Source organism: Bufo gargarizans, chromosome 2 (genome assembly GCF_014858855.1).
Source record: "Bufo gargarizans isolate SCDJY-AF-19 chromosome 2, ASM1485885v1, whole genome shotgun sequence".
NCBI classification, from domain to species: Eukaryota; Metazoa; Chordata; class Amphibia; order Anura; family Bufonidae; genus Bufo; species Bufo gargarizans.
Window position 1 is genome coordinate 58,734,276 of NC_058081.1, and position 17,381 is coordinate 58,751,656.

Here is a 17,381-nt window from a genome sequence, read left to right on the forward strand (position 1 = left end):
CGGATCACGGAACAACGGAACCCCATTTTGCGGACCGCAAAAAAAAATACTGTCGTGTGCATGAGGCCTTATTATGGGGACTGAGGGGAGAATGAGGGGGAAACGTACATTTATTATAGCACAAGGAGCAACATAACAAAATGTGAAAAGGTAGAAGGGTCTGAGGACTTTCTAAATGAATTGTAAGGACAGCGCAGTGTATACAGTCAGTCCAGTATACACACTATGTACAGAACAGGGCATACAGGCAGTGCAGTGTATATGGACAGTCAAGTAAATACAATATATACAGTACAATGAATGTGGACAGTCCGGTATATATGAATATAACAGTACAATATATACAGTCAGCAGTGTATATGGTCAATCCCCTGTATACAGTCAGTACAGTCCAGTGTATACAGTCAGCACAGTACCGTGTATAGGGTCAATCCCATGTATACAGGCAGTACAGAGTATACGGGCAGTACAGAGTATACGGGCAGTACAGAGTATATGTACACAGTGCACAGTACGGGGTATACGGTCAGTACAGAGTATACAGGCAGTACAGAGTATACAGGCAGTACAGTGTATACAGGCAGTACAGTGTATACGGTCAGTACAGAGTATACGGTCAGTACAGAGTATACAGGCAGTACAGAGTATACGTACACAGTGTGCACAGTAAGGGGTATACGGTCAGTACAGAGTATACAGGCAGTACAGAGTATACAGGCAGTACAGTGTACACAGGCAGTACAGTGTACACAGGCAGTACAGAGTATATGTACACAGTGTGCACAGTACGGGGTATACGGTCAGTACAGAGTATACGGTCAGTACAGAGTATACAGGAAGTACAGAGTATATGTACACAGTGTGCACAGTACGGGGTATACGGTCAGTACAGAGTATACAGGCAGTACAGAGTATATGTACACAGTGTGCACAGTACGGGGTATACGGTCAGTACAGAGTATACAGGCAGTACAGAGTATACAGGCAGTACAGAGTATATGTACACAGTGTGCACAGTACGGGGTATATGGTCAGTACAGAGTATACAGGCAGTACAGAGCATACAGGCAGTACAGAGTATACGGTCAGTACAGAGTATACAGGCAGTACGGTGTATACGGTCAGTAGAGTATACAGGCAGTACAGAGTATATGTACACAGTGTGCACAGTACGGGGTATACGGTCAGTACAGAGTATACAGGCAGTACAGAGTATATGTACACAGTGTGCACAGTACGGGGTATACGGTCAGTACAGAGTATACAGGCAGTACAGAGTATATGTACACAGTGTGCACAGTACGGGGTATACGGTCAGTACAGAGTATACAGGCAGTACAGAGTATACAGGCAGTACAGAGTATATGTACACAGTGTGCACAGTACGGGGTATATGGTCAGTACAGAGTATACAGGCAGTACAGAGTATATGTACACAGTGTGCACAGTACGGGGTATACGGTCAGTACAGAGTATACAGGCAGTACAGAGCATACAGGCAGTACAGAGCATACAGGCAGTACAGAGCATACAGGCAGTACAGAGCATACAGGCAGTACAGAGTATACGGTCAGTACAGAGTATATGTACACAGTGTGCACAGTACGGGGTATACGGTCAGTACAGAGTATACAGGCAGTACAGAGCATACAGGCAGTACAGTGTATACGGTCAGTACAGAGTATACGGTCAGTACAGAGTATACAGGCAGTACAGAGTATATGTACACAGTGTGCACAGTACGGGGTATACAGTCAGTACAGAGTATACAGGCAGTACAGAGTATACAGGCAGTGCAGAGTATACAGGCAGTGCAGTGTGCACAGTACAGAGTATACAGGTAGTTCAGTGTATACAGGCAGTACAGAGTATACAGGCAGTACAGAGTATACAGGCAGTGCAGTGTGCACAGTACAGAGTATACAGGCAGTACAGAGTATACAGGCAGTACAGAGTATACAGGCAGTACAGTGTATACAGGCAGTACAGTGTATACAGGCAGTACAGTGTATACGGTCAGTGCAGTGTATACAGGCAGTGCAGTGTATACGGGCAGTACAGTGTATACGGGCAGTACAGTGTATACGGGCAGTACAGTGTATACGGGCAGTACAGTGTATATGTACACAGTGTGCACAGTACGGGGTATACAGACAGTACGGGGTATACAGGCAGTACAGAGTATACAGGCAGTACAGAGTATACGGGCAGTACAGAGTATAAGGGCAGTACAGTGTATAAGGGCAGTACAGTGTATAAGGGCAGTACAGTGTATAAGGGCAGTACAGTGTATACAGGCAGTACAGAGTATACAGGCAGTACAGTGTATACAGGCAGTACAGAGTATACAGTCAGTACAGAGTATACAGGCAGTACAGTGTATATGTACACAGTGTGCACAGTACAGAGTATACAGGCAGTACAGTGTATACAGGCAGTACAGTGTATACAGGCAGTACAGAGTATACAGGCAGTACAGAGTATACAGGCAGTACAGTGTATATGTACACAGTACAGAGTATACAGGCAGTACAGTGTACACAGTACAGAGTATACAGGCAGTACAGTGTATACAGGCAGTACAGTGTATACAGGCAGTACAGAGTATACAGGCAGTACAGTGTATACAGGCAGTACAGAGTATACAGGCAGTACAGTGTATACAGGCAGTGCAGAGTATATGTACACAGTGTGCACAGTACAGAGTATACAGGCAGTAGAGTATACAGGCAGTACAGAGTATACAGGCAGTAGAGTATACAGGCAGTACAGAGTATACAGGCAGTACAGAGTATATGTACACAGTACAGAGTATACAGGCAGTACAGTGTACACAGTACAGAGTATACAGGCAGTACAGTGTATACAGGCAGTACAGTGTATACAGGCAGTACAGTGTATACAGGCAGTACAGAGTATACAGGCAGTACAGTGTATACAGGCAGTACAGTGTATACAGGCAGTACAGTGTATACAGGCAGTACAGAGTATACAGGCAGTACAGTGTATACAGGCAGTACAGAGTATACAGGCAGTACAGAGTATACAGGCAGTACAGAGTATACAGGCAGTACAGTGTATATGTACACAGTACAGAGTATACAGGCAGTACAGTGTACACAGTACAGAGTATACAGGCAGTACAGTGTATACAGGCAGTACAGTGTATACAGGCAGTACAGTGTATACAGACAGTACAGAGTATACAGGCAGTACAGTGTATACAGGCAGTACAGTGTATACAGGCAGTACAGTGTATACAGGCAGTACAGAGTATACAGGCAGTACAGTGTATACAGGCAGTACAGAGTATACAGGCAGTACAGAGTATACAGGCAGTACAGAGTATACAGGCAGTACAGTGTATATGTACACAGTACAGAGTATACAGGCAGTACAGTGTACACAGTACAGAGTATACAGGCAGTACAGTGTATACAGGCAGTACAGTGTATACAGGCAGTACAGTGTATACAGGCAGTACAGAGTATACAGGCAGTACAGTGTATACAGGCAGTACAGAGTATACAGGCAGTACAGTGTATACAGGCAGTGCAGAGTATATGTACACAGTGTGCACAGTACAGAGTATACGGTCAGTCCACAGCAGGAATCCCCCGGGGCCCCCTCCTACCTGATGTGTCATGGGCCGGGGCGGTGAGGAGCCGGGTGTACGCGGCGCTGGGCTCGGGGATCGCGGACAGGACTGAGGGGAGCGCGGCGCCCTGCGCTCTGTAGTCTGTACACTTCCTCACTCGGTTCCCGGTGTGACGTCATTGAGGAGGCGTGGTCACACTTAAAGAGACAGTCACAAGTCAGAAGCAAAACACTTCAGACCTTTTAGAACAAGCCACAGACCTCCGACTACAGATCGGCCGACATCTACCTGGTCCACCCAATAGAAGCATGCAATCTCCGCTGGGCCGAGCATGCATACATTAGAGATAAGCAGCTACCAGAAATCTCAGATCTCATCCACACAAGGCGGACAATATCCGATTTTATGGATAATGTTTATTATACTGGGGGGGGGGGGGGCGGGGGCGCTCTCAATGTTTATTATACTGGGGGGGGGCGCTCTCAATGTTTATTATACTGGGGGGCGCTCTCAATGTTTATTATACTGGGGGGGCGCTCTCAACGTTTGATATACTGGGGGGGGCGCACTCAATGTTTATTATACTGGGGGGGCGCTCTCAATGTTTGATATACTGGGGGGGCGCTTTCAATGTTCATTATACTGGGGGGGCGCTCTCAATGTTTGATATACTGGGGGGGCGCACTCAATGTTTATTATACTGGGGGGGCGCTTTCAATGTTTATTATACTGGGGGGGCGCACTCAATGTTTGATATACTGGGGGGGCGCACTCAATGTTTATTATACTGGGGGGGCGCTTTCAATGTTTATTATACTGGGGGGGGCGCTTTCAATGTTCATTATACTGGGGGGGCGCTCTCAATGTTTATTATACTGGGGGGGGGGCGCTCTCAATGTTTGATATACTGGGGGGGCGCACTCAATGTTTATTATACTGGGGGGGCGCTCTCAATGTTTGATATACTGGGGGGGCGCACTCAATGTTTATTATACTGGGGGGGGCGCTTTCAATGTTTATTATACTGGGGGGGCGCTTTCAATGTTCATTATACTGGGGGGGCGCTCTCAATGTTTATTATACTGGGGGGGGGGCGCTCTCAATGTTTATTATACTGGAGGGCGCTCTCAATGTTTATTATACTGGGGGGGCACTCAATGTTTATTATACTGGGGGGCGCACTCAATGTTTATTATACTGGGGGGCGCTTTCAATGTTATTATACTGGGGGGGCGCTCTCAATGTTTATTATACTGGGGGGGCACTCAATGTTTATTATACTGGGGGGCGCACTCAATGTTTATTACTGGGGGGGGCGCTTTCAATGTTTATTATACTGGGGGGGCGCTTTCAATGTTTATTATACTGGGGGGGGCACTCAGTTTATTATACTGGGGGGCGCACTCAATGTTTATTATACTGGGGGGGCGCTTTCAATGTTTATTATACTGGGGGGGCGCTTTCAATGTTTATTATACTGGGGGGGCACTCAATGTTTATTATACTGGGGGGCGCACTCAATGTTTATTATACTGGGGGGGCCGCTTTCAATGTTTATTATACTGGGGGCGCTCTCAATGTTTGATATACTGGGGGGGGCGCACTCAATGTTTATTATACTGGGGGGGCGCTTTCAATGTTATTATACTGGGGGCGCTCTCAATGTTTGATATACTGGGGGGGGCGCACTCAATGTTTTATTATACTGGGGTGGGCGCTTTCAATGTTTTATTATACTGGGGGGGTGCTCTCAATGTTTTATTATACTGGGGGGGCGCTCTCAATGTTTGATATACTGGGGGGGCGCTTCAATGTTCATTATACTGGGGGGGCGCTCTCAATGTTTGATATATTGGGGGGGCGCACTCCAATGTTTATTATACTGGGGGGGCGCTTTCAATGTTTATTATACTGGGGGGGGGCGCTCTCAATGTTTGATATATTGGGGGGGCGCACTCAATGTTTATTATACGGGGGGGGCGCTCTCAATGTTTGATATATTGGGGGGGCGCACTCAATGTTTATTATACTGGGGGGGGCGCTCTCAATGTTTATTATACTGGAGGGGCGCTTTCAATGTTTATTATACTGGGGGGGGCGCTCTCAATGTTTATTATACTGGGGGGGCACTCAATGTTTATTATACTGGGGGGCGCTCTCAATGTTTATTATACTGGGGGGCGCTCTCAATGTTTATTATACTGGGGGGGGGGCGCACTCAATGTTTATTATACTGGGGGGGGCGCTTTCAATGTTTATTATACTGGGGGGCGCTCTCAAGGTTTGATATACGGGGGGGCACTCAATTGTTTATATACTGGGGGGCGCACTTCAATGTTATTATACTGGGGGGTTTTGGGGGCGCTTCAATGTTTATTATACTGGGGGGCGCTCTCAATGTTTTATATACTGGGGGGGCGCACTCATGTTTATTATCTGTGGCGCTCTCAATTTCGGGGGGGTGGGGGGACTGGGCGGCTCTCAATGTTTATTATACTGGGGGGGCGCTCTCATGTTTATTATACTGGGGGGGCGCTCTCAATGTTTATTATACTGGGGGGGGGAGCTCTCAATGTTTATTATACCTGGGGGTGGCGCGCTCAATGTTTATTATACTGGGGGCCTCTCAATGTTATTATACTGGGGGGCGCTCTCACTTGTTATTAATACTGGGGGCGCTCTCAAGGTCTTATTATACTGGGGGGCGCTCTCAATGTTTATTATACTGGGGGGGGGCGCTCTCAAGGTTTATTATAAACTGGGGGTGGGGGGGCGCTCGAAGTCAATGTTATTATACTGGGGGGGGGGCGCTCGCAATGTTATTATACTGGGGGGGGCCTTCTCAAATGTGTGATTATACTGGGGGGGGCGTCATCAATGTTTGATATACTTGGGGGGGGGCGCATCTCAATGTTTGATTATACTTGGGGGGCGCCTACTCAATGTTTATTATACTGGGGGGGCGCTCTCAATGTTTATTATACTGGGGGGGCGCTCTCAATGTTTATATACTGGGGGGGGGCTCTCAATTTTTATTATACTGGGGGGGGCGCTCTCAATGTTTATTATACTGGGGGGGCGCTCTCAATGTTTATTATACTGGGGGGCGCTCTCAATGTTTATTATACTGGGGGGCGCTCTCAATGTTTATTATACTGGGGGGGCGCTCTCAATGTTTATATACTGGGGGGGCGCTCTCAATGTTTTATACTGGGGGGCGCATCTCAATGTTTATTATACTGGGGGGGCGCTCTCAATGTTTATTATACTGGGGGGCGCTACTCAATGTTTATTATACTGGGGGGGCGCTCTCAATGTTTATTATACTGGGGGGGGCGCTCTCAATGTTTATTATACTGGGGGGGGCGCTCTCAATGTTTATTATACTGGGGGGGCGCTCTCAATGTTTATATACTGGGGGGCGCTACTCAATGTTTATTATACTGGGGGGGGGCTCTCAATGTTTATTATACTGGGGGGGCGCTCTCAATGTTTATTATACTGGGGGGGCGCTCTCAATGTTTATTATACTGGGGGGGGCGCTCTCAATGTTTATTATACTGGGGGGGCTCTCAATGTTTATATACTGGGGGGGGCTCTCAATGTTTATTATACTGGGGGGGCGCTCTCAATGTTTATTATACTGGGGGGGCGCTCTCAATGTTTATTATACTGGGGGGGCGCTCTCAATGTTTATTATACTGGGGGGCGCTCAATGTTTATACTGGGGGGCGCTCTCAATGTTTATTATACTGGGGGGCGCTCTCAATGTTTATTATACTGGGGGGGCGCTCTCAATGTTTATTATACTGGGGGCGCTCTCAATGTTTTTATACTGGGGGGGCGCTCTCAATGTTTATTATACTGGGGGGCGCTCTCAATGTTTATTATACTGGGGGGGCGCTCTCAATGTTTATTATACTGGGGGGGCGCTCTCAATGTTTATTATACTGGGGGGGCTCTCAATGTTTATTATACTGGGGGGGGCTCTCAATGTTTGATATACTGGGGGGCGCTCTCAATGTTTATTATACTGGGGGGGCGCTCTCAATGTTTATTATACTGTGGGGGGGGGCGCTCTCAATGTTTATTATACTGGGGGGCGCTCTCAATGTTATTATACTGGGGGGGCGCTCTCAATGTTTATTATACTGGGGGGGCGCTCTCAATGTTTATTATACTGGGGGGCGCTCTCAATGTTTATTATACTGGGGGGCGCTCTCAATGTTTATTATACTGGGGGGCGCACTCAATGTTATCCTGGGGGGGTGCTCTCAATGTTTATTATACTGGGGGGGCGCTCTCAATGTTTATTATACTGGGGGGGCGCTCTCAATGTTTATTATACTGGGGGGGGCGCGCTCAATGTTTATTATAGTGGGGTGTATATAATGTTTATTATATTGACCTTCTACTATGCATTCTGTATTAAAGAATGCTATTATTTTCCCTTATAACCGTGTTATAAGGGAAAATTACACAGTGAATAGACTTTCATCTTAGCAACCAAGCGTGAAAATCGCACCGCATCCGAACTTGCTTGCGGATACAATGCGATTTGCATGAAAACGCACAATATAGAGCATGTTGCGATTTTCACGCAACGCACAAGTGATGTGTGAAAATCACCGCTCATCTGCACAGCCCCATAGAAGTAAATGGGTCCGGATTCAGTGCGGGTGCAATGCATTCACCTCACGCATTGCACCCGCGCAGAAATCTCACCCATGTGAAAGGGGCCTAAGGGTGAATAGGACAAGGGTTCCAGCCCCTAAGGGGGCTAATAGTAAGTAAAAATAAAACACAAACACTAAGGCTACTTTCACACTTGCGGTAGTGTGATCGGGCAAGCAGTTCCGTCGTCGTAACTGCCCGTTGGAGCCACCGATCTGGATGTGACTGAAAGCATTTATGAGATGCATCCGGATGCGGATCCATCCCACAAATGCATTGCAAGAATGAATCCATCTCTCTGCTTGTCATGCGGACAGACGGATCCGTCTTGTATCGTTTTACACATTTTTACCGGCATGCGCAGACCGGAAGGACGGATCCTGCATTCCGGTATTTTGAATGCCGGATCTGGCACTAATACGTTCCTATGGGGAAAAATGTCGGATCCGTCCTTCAGGCAAGTCTTCAGTTTTTTTCGCCGGAGATAAAACCGTAGCATGCTGCGGTTTTATCTTTTGCCTGATCAGTCAAAATGACTGAACTGAAGACATCCTGATGCATCCTGAATGCATGGGGATATGACGGATCAGTTCTTTTCCGGTGTAGAGCCCCTGTGACGGAACTCTATGCCGAAAAAGAAAAACGCTAGTGTGAAAGTACTCTAAAATATTACGTTTAAATCCCCCCTTTCCCAATTTTACATATAAAAATATATACAATAAATAAACATATTACATAGCGCTGCGTCCGAAAAGTCCAAACTATTAAATTATTTAAAAATATCTCCTATGCGGTGAGCAATCGCCATTTTTTAGTGCCACACAATATACAGTATACCTCTACACTGTGCCCCACAATGTACAGTATACCGCTACACTGTGCCCCACAATGTACAGTATACCTCTACACTGTGCCCCACAATGTACAGTATACCTCTACACTGTGCCACACAATGTACAGTATACCTCTACACTGTGCCACACAATGTACAGTATACCTCTACACTGTGCCACACAATGTACAGTATACCTCTACACTGTGCCACACAATATACAGTATACCTCTACACTGTGCCACACAATATACAGTATACCTCTACACTGTGCCACACAATATACAGTATACCTCTACACTGTGCCACACAATATACAGTATACCTCTACACTGTGCCACACAATGTAAGTACCTCTACACTGTGCCACACAATGTACAGTATACCTCTACACTGTGCCACACAATGTACAGTATACCTCTACACTGTGCCACACAATGTACAGTATACCTCTACACTGTGCCACACAATGTACAGTATACCTCTACACTGTGCCACACAATATACAGTATACCGCTACACTGTGCCCCACAATATACAGTATACCGCTACACTGTGCCGCACAATATACAGTATACCGCTACACTGTGCCGCACAATATACAGTATACCTCTACACTGTGCCGCACAATATACAGTATACCTCTACACTGTGCCCCACAATATACAGTATACCTCTACACTGTGCCGCACAATATACAGTATACCTCTATACTGTGCCCCACAATATACAGTATACCTCTACACTGTGCCCCACAATATACAGTATACCTCTACACTGTGCCCCACAATATACAGTATACCTCTACACTGTGCCCCACAATATACAGTATACCTCTACACTGTGCCGCACAATGTAAAGTATACCGCTACACTGTGCCCCACAATATACAGTATACCTCTACACTGTGCCCCACAATATACAGTATACCTCTACACTGTGCCCCACAATATACAGTATACCTCTACACTGTGCCCCACAATGTACAGTATACCGCTACACTGTGCCACACAATATACAGTATACCACTACACTGTGCCACACAATATACAGTATACCACTACACTGTGCCACACAATATACAGTATACCTCTACACTGTGCCACACAATATACAGTATACCTCTACACTGTGCCACACAATACAGTATACCTCTACACTGTGCCCCACAATGTACAGTATACCTCTACACTGTGCCACACAATATACAGTATACCTCTACACTGTGCCACACAATATACAGTATACCTCTACACTGTGCCACACAATATACAGTATACCTCTACACTGTGCCACACAATATACAGTATACCGCTACACTGTGCCACACAATGTACAGTATACCTCTACACTGTGCCCCAAAATATACAGTATACCTCTACACTGTGCCACACAATATACAGTATACCTCTACACTGTGCCCCACAATATACAGTATACCTCTACACTGTGCCCCACAATATACAGTATACCTCTACACTGTGCCCCACAATATACAGTATACCTCTACACTGTGCCCCACAATATACAGTATACCTCTACACTGTGCCCCACACTATCAGTATCCTACACTGTGCCCCACACTATACAGTATACCTCTACACTGTGCCCCACAATATACAGTATACCTCTACACTGTGCCCCACAATATACAGTATACCTCTACACTGTGCCCCACAATATACAGTATACCTCTACACTGTGCCCCACAATATACAGTATACCTCTACACTGTGCCCCACAATATACAGTATACCTCTACACTGTGCCCCACAATATACAGTATACCTCTACACTGTGCCCCACAATGTACAGTATACCGCTACACTGTGCCCCACAATGTACAGTATACCGCTACACTGTGCCCCACAATGTACAGTATACCGCTACACTGTGCCGCACAATGTACAGTATACCGCTACACTGTGCCCCAAAATATACAGTATACCTCTACACTGTGCCCCAAAATATACAGTATACCTCTACACTGTGCCACACAATATACAGTATACCTCTACACTGTGCCCCACAATATACAGTATACCTCTACACTGTGCCACACAATATACAGTATACCTCTACACTGTGCCCCACAATATACAGTATACCGCTACACTGTGCCCCACAATATACAGTATACCGCTACACTGTGCCCCAAAATATACAGTTTCTTCTGTAAAAGTCATCGAGTGTCATGGGGGGGGCTTATTGTTTTTCGCCCCAGGGCCCCATTTCACCTAGAACCGGCCCTGGATTTGTTCACACCAGGGGCGTACATAGAAATCACGGGGCCTCATAGCAAAATTCAGAATTGGCCCCTCCCCTTCAGAATTTGAAGCCTATGTCTATGGGGGGCTGCTGTGTGGTAAGCAGTGAATAGTGTTGTGTGTGTGTATGTGTGTATATATATACTGTAGGAAGGCACAAGGGGCAGTCATTGACGGAAGGTATGTGTCACCGAGGTTCCTGGCCTCGGTAGAGTAAGAGCCAGTTTTCATGTGTCAGCAGCAGTTGCTGTTTGACACCTAGCTATTTAGTATAGCTGATCTGGGCCGGCTCTTACTGGGAGTATTCAAAGTGCTGGGTGGGTGACTGCTCCCCGCGCTCCAGGCCGGGTCTTTATTGGCCTATATAAAACCCAGCCAGCAGTCTCAGCTGGGTGTGGATGATCCTCCATCTGACAGGGAAGCTGTGGAGACTCTGTTTTGGAACCTGAGAATTTGTGCCGTGCTGCCGCATGCTGGAAAACAGGCCCCTAAAGCCTGCGGTGGACGGCTGGGGCAAAGACTGCTTACCAGGTGAAGATTTAGTTCTATGGACATTGCATGGTGTGAACAAACACCAAGACTTTGAACGGTCATTTGGTTTTTACTTATGTGTGAATAAACAACAAACTGTTTAAGTTAAAGACTTTGTGATTGCCTCTATACTGTGTCCGCTCGCCTGTCTACCAGAGCAAAACCCCACAATTGGTGTCGGATGCGGGCAAACGCAGTGAGGTCGGCCTGAAGGCCGAAAAGTTTTTTTGTTTTTCACGGGCACAAGTGCATGTCCTATATTAAGCCGGCAAGGTTACGACCCGTGTCCCCTGACAAAATGGAGGCGGTTGTGAAAGCCGTCGTGGAGGCTAACAAGCAGCAGCAGGAAACCAACCAGCTGTTATTACAACATGTGATGGCGTTGCATGCGGCAGGAGCGTCTCAGAACGTCCACGATGCCCAGAAAGCTGTCCGTGCGGCGATCACTAAGATGTCCCCCTCGGATGACGTCGAGACCTATCTGGCGATGTTCGAAAAGGAGGTCGTGAGGGAGAAGTTACCCTGAGACCAGTGGGCTTGGCGTCTGGGCCCCAGCAAGTGTTTTTTGATCCCCCGATTATCAAGCGGCCGACTACCCGACCGTAAAAGGTGAGATCCTGACGAGACTGGGGGTGAATGTATTGGTCCGGGCTCAGTGGGTGCATCAGTGGGAATTTAACCCGGCTGAACCCACTAGACCACAATATTATAATCTGCTACACCGGCTGCAGCCTGACATATAGACTCCCACTGCTATGCTGTCCTGTCTGTTGGCGGATGTGTTTTGGAGGGCTTTGTCGTAACCTCTCCAGCCAGGTGTCTCCTGGTAATGCCTTAGAGATGGTCGACCTGGTGGAGCGCTACGAGGCCACCAAAAATCTCCAGGGGGGTTCTTTTGGGAGCGGGCCAGTCAAACCCCCGAAATCTCCACACCAGACCCAGCGGGCGATGCCAGCCAAACCCACCTGGGACGTATCCCCTGCAGCCCCAGCCCCGGTGGTTTGCTGGCGGTGTAACGAGCCTGGCCACATAAGAGCCGACTGTCCCCATTGGGGTGAACCCATGGATACCAACTATTGCTACCGTCACTCATTGTGTGCCAGGAAGCTGTGTGCCACAGGTACCTCCGAGACTATAGACATTAGCCACCTGTGTCAGGTGTGTTGTGGAAAATAACAGGTGCAAGTGGGGGACACTCTGGCAGTAGCACTGCTGGATTCAGGGAGCCTGGTGTCCCTGGTAAGAGCTGCCTTGGTCCGTCGAGTATACTGGGCAAAAGGTCGGCGTTGTGTGCATTTATGGGGACTTAAAAGACCATCCCACCACCCTGGTCTCTCTACCAATGGTGGCCGGCAGGTGGACTCATGAGGTGGCCGTCACCAGAAAATTACAGTATGAACTAATAATTGGGAGAGACTTCCCCGGTTTCCTGGCACTATGGCCGGATACGAAAGTTACCGATACCTGTGAGACAGATGTGACCCTAGCAGAGTGGCCCGGCTCAGGGGGGAGACCAGAACCCTGAGAACCTGAGTCAGAAGGGCCAGCGGTAGGGGTGACCACCACTTCGGTGGAAGAGGGGGAGACAACCCCACTAAGTGTGATGGTGGGAGACATGAAGGACTTGCCGCCAGGTGTGGAGCTAGCCGAACTGAATGTCTCCAGGGATAATTTTGGTTCTGCACAACACCGGGACCCAAGCCTATCCCGAGCCTGGGAAAATGTATTATTAATAGATGGGGAACCACAACAACCGGGGGCAGAGTCGGTGTTTCCCCGTTTTGTGGTTCATCAAGAGATGTTGTATTGTGTAAATCAGCTGCGAGGTAAATCCATTGAACAGTTGGTGGTGCCCCAGGCTTATTGCAAACTCGTGTTAGAGTTAGCCCACCAGCATGTCCTCGGGGGTCATCTGGGAATGCAAAAAATGCAGGATCGGATTCTACAACGGTTTTACTGGCCCAGTGTGTTCAGAGAGGTAGAAGAATATTGTAAGTCTTGCCCAACCTGCCAGATAACCAGCCACCAGCGACATTACCGTAGTCCCCAGGCACCCCTCCCGATTTTCGAGGTCCCGTTCGAGCGAATCGCTATGGATCTCGTAGGCCCGGTACCGAAGTCCGCTAGAGGACACCAACACATCTTGGTCGTCCTCGACTACACCACTCGGTACCCGGAGGCGGTGCCTCTGCGGCATATATCAGTCAAACTCATAGCTAAGGAGTTAATGGAGATGTTTTCTCGTGTGGGTCTGCCTAAGGAGGTTCTGACTGACCAAGGGGCCCCATTTATGTCCAAGGTCCTGAGAGAACTCTGTAAGTTGTTCCACATAAAACAGCTACGGACGTCCGTGTATCATCCGCAAACAGATGGCCTGGTAGACAGGTTTAATCAAACATTTTAAAAAATGTTAAAAAGAGTAGTGTCTAAGGATGGGATGGACTGGGACCTTCTTCTGCCCTATCTCATGTTCACAGTGCGAGAGGTGACCCAGGCCTCTACTGGGTTCTCGCCCTTCGAACTGCTATACGGCAGACATCCTCGCCGTCTGTTGGATGTCGCCAAAGAGGCGTGGGAACACCAACCCACACCGTACAGAAGTGTTGTTGAGTACGTTACCCAGATGCAGGGACGGATGGAAACAGTGTTACCTCTGGTTAGGAAGCATATGGAGGCAGCACAGTGAGCTCAGAGTAGGATCTATAATCGGCAGGCTCGGGTCCGTAACTTTAACCCGGGTAATCGGGTATTGGTTCTGGTACCAACCGTAGACAGTAAGTTCCTAGCTAGGTGGCAGGGGCCCTACGAGGTACTTGAAAAAACAGGAGAGGTAGGTTACAAGGTACACCAGCCAGGGAGGTGAAAGCCGGAGCAGGTGTACCATGTGAATCTGCTCAAACCATAGATAGATCGTGAAACCTGTACGGGATACAGCCCATGGCCAGGGTTCCTAGGGGAAGTGGTTTCGGCCCCTCTGTCTGAAGCAAGGGAGGCGGCTGCCACATTGAAAATTGCTGACAGCCTCTCCTCTAAACAGACTCAGGAAGCCAGGGAGTTCATTAGTCGGAACACTGATGTGTTCTCGGACCTCCCTGGACGCACGTCCATAGTCCGACATGACATAGTCACTGAGCGTCAGGCAAAAGTCCGGTTAAAACCGTACCGGGTGCCCGGGGCTCGGCAACAGGCCATCGCGGAGGAAGTGCAACTACTGCTTCAGCTAGGTGTCATTGAGGAGTCAAAAAGTGAATGGGCCAGTCCGATAGTGTCATGGAACCATGAACCAGACGTACAACAGAGATGAGTGGAAATAAGAAGGCTTTATTGGAAATCAAGCCGTAGCAAAAGTCCAAACGGATGGCTAAACCGAAGCAGGGTCTTGCGTAGACAGAGGTCAGGAACCAGGAGGGTGGTCAGACGAAGCCAGGATCAGGAACCAACGGAGTAGTCAGACGAAGCCAGGATCAGGAACCAACGGGGTAGTCAGACGAAGCCAGGATCAGGAACCAACAGGGTAGTCAGACGAGGCCAGGATCAGGAACCAGAAGCAGCAGCAGTCTTAGAAGCATGTGAACACAGGAGGACCAAGCAAGGAACTGAAGCCACAGACCTTCTATATATATGAGCTAGGCATCCAGCTCCTCCCAGTGGGAAGGAGAAGCCGCAGGGTGGGAGGCTACAAGAAACCTAGAAACCAAGATGGCCGCCAGCACATGTCAAACGAAGGTAAGACCATGACAGTACCTCCCCCTCAAGGGCCCCTCCTCCGCGGAGTAAGGAACGGTTTCTGAGGGAAGCGTGCGTGGAAGGCTCGGAGCAAAGCAGGAGCATGGACATCTGCGGAGGGAACCCAGGAACGCTCCTCTGGACCATAACCACGCCAATGGACCAAAAACTGCAACCGACCGCGGACCAGGCGTGAGTCCAGGATATTGCTCACCTCATATTCCTCACGATTGCCCACTTGGACCGGACGGGGCCGAGGAACCGAGGAAGTGAAACGATTACACACCAACGGCTTCAACAGGGAGACATGAAACACGTTGGAGATCCGCATGCCAGGAGGAAGCGCAAGGGCATAGGCTACCGGGTTTACCCTGCGAAGCACTCGGAAGGGACCAACAAAGCGAGGCGCCAGCTTGGGAGTGGGCACTCGAAGGTTGAGGTTGCGGGTGGACAACCATACACGGTCTCCGACCTGGTAGGAAGGAGCGGGCGCTCGTCTGCGATCAGCCTGGAGTCTCTGGCGCTGCGCAGAGACCTCAAGGGACCTCTGGATCTGTACCCAAGAAGCACGTAGGACGGAAAGGTGATCCTCCACAGCCGGAGTATCCTGGGGAGAGAATACCTCCGGTAACACGGCAGGTTGGAACCCATAATTGGCCATGAAGGGAGATGTCCCAGAGGAAGAGTTCACCGCCGTGTTCCTGGCAAACTCAGCCCAAGGCAGGAGGTCAACCCAATTGTCTTGGTGATCGGAGACATAGCAACAAAGGAATTGCTCCAAGGCCTGATTAGATCGTTCTGCGGCCCCATTGGACTGAGGGTGGTAGGCCGAGGAGAAAGAGAGATGAATCCCCAACTGGGAGCAAAAGGCGCGCCAGAACCTGGACACAAACTGACTCCCCCGATCCGACACAATCTCCTTGGGCAAACCGTGCAACCGGAAGACCTCCCTGGCGAAAATCGTGGCCAACTCTTGTGCAGAGGGTAACTTCTTGAGAGGAACACAGTGGCACATTTTGGAAAACCGGTCCACAATCATGAGAATGACCGTATGGCCTCGGGATGCAGGGAGGTCCACAATGAAATCTATCCCCAGGTGTGACCATGGGCGCTCCCCGGTGGCTATGGGTTGCAAAAGGCCCAACGGAAGGTGCCGAGGGGACTTACTCTGGGCACAAACGGAGCATGCCGCTACATATGCGGCGATGTCGGAACGTAGAGAAGGCCACCAGAACAGACGTGAAACAGCCCAGGACAGCTGGTTCTTTCCAGGATGCCCCGCGGCCTTGGAGTTATGGTAGGTTCGCAACAACCGAGTGCGCAACTCCTCAGGCACAAAACACCTGCCATTGGGTCTCCCAGAGGGAGCACCAGATTGAGCCGCCAAAATCTGCTCACCCAGGGGAGAGGTCAGGCTGGTGCGAATGGCGGCCAGGATCTGATTCGGAGGTATGACCGAAGTCGGAATCGACTCCTCCCCGGACAGCTCGGAGTACTGCCGTGATAAGGCATCCGCTCTGATGTTCTTGGAACCGGGTAGGTAGGAGACCACGTAATTAAAACGTGACAAGAACAGAGCCCATCTGGCCTGACGTGGTGTCAATCTCTTGGCCTCAGAAAGGTAGGTCAGATTCTTGTGGTCCGTCAGGATGAGAACCGGAACCACCGAGCCCTCGAGCAAGTGCCTCCATTCTTTAAGGGCCTGCACGATGGCCAATAACTCCCTGTCACCAATCTGATAGTTGCACTCCGC

General features: G+C 48.9%; 1 protein-coding gene across 1 annotated transcript in view; it reads right to left on the bottom strand.

The window, feature by feature from the left end:
• Positions 1–3,768, bottom strand: part of IKBKB (inhibitor of nuclear factor kappa B kinase subunit beta) — a 31,128-nt gene extending 27,360 nt beyond the window's left edge. Inside the window, exon 1 of the mRNA XM_044278990.1 lies at positions 3,635–3,768. Within this exon, the coding sequence (XP_044134925.1) occupies positions 3,635–3,646 (12 nt within the window). The 5' untranslated portion in view covers positions 3,647–3,768. The remainder of the gene's footprint in view (positions 1–3,634) is intronic.
• Between the last annotated feature and the right edge of the window lie 13,613 nt (positions 3,769–17,381).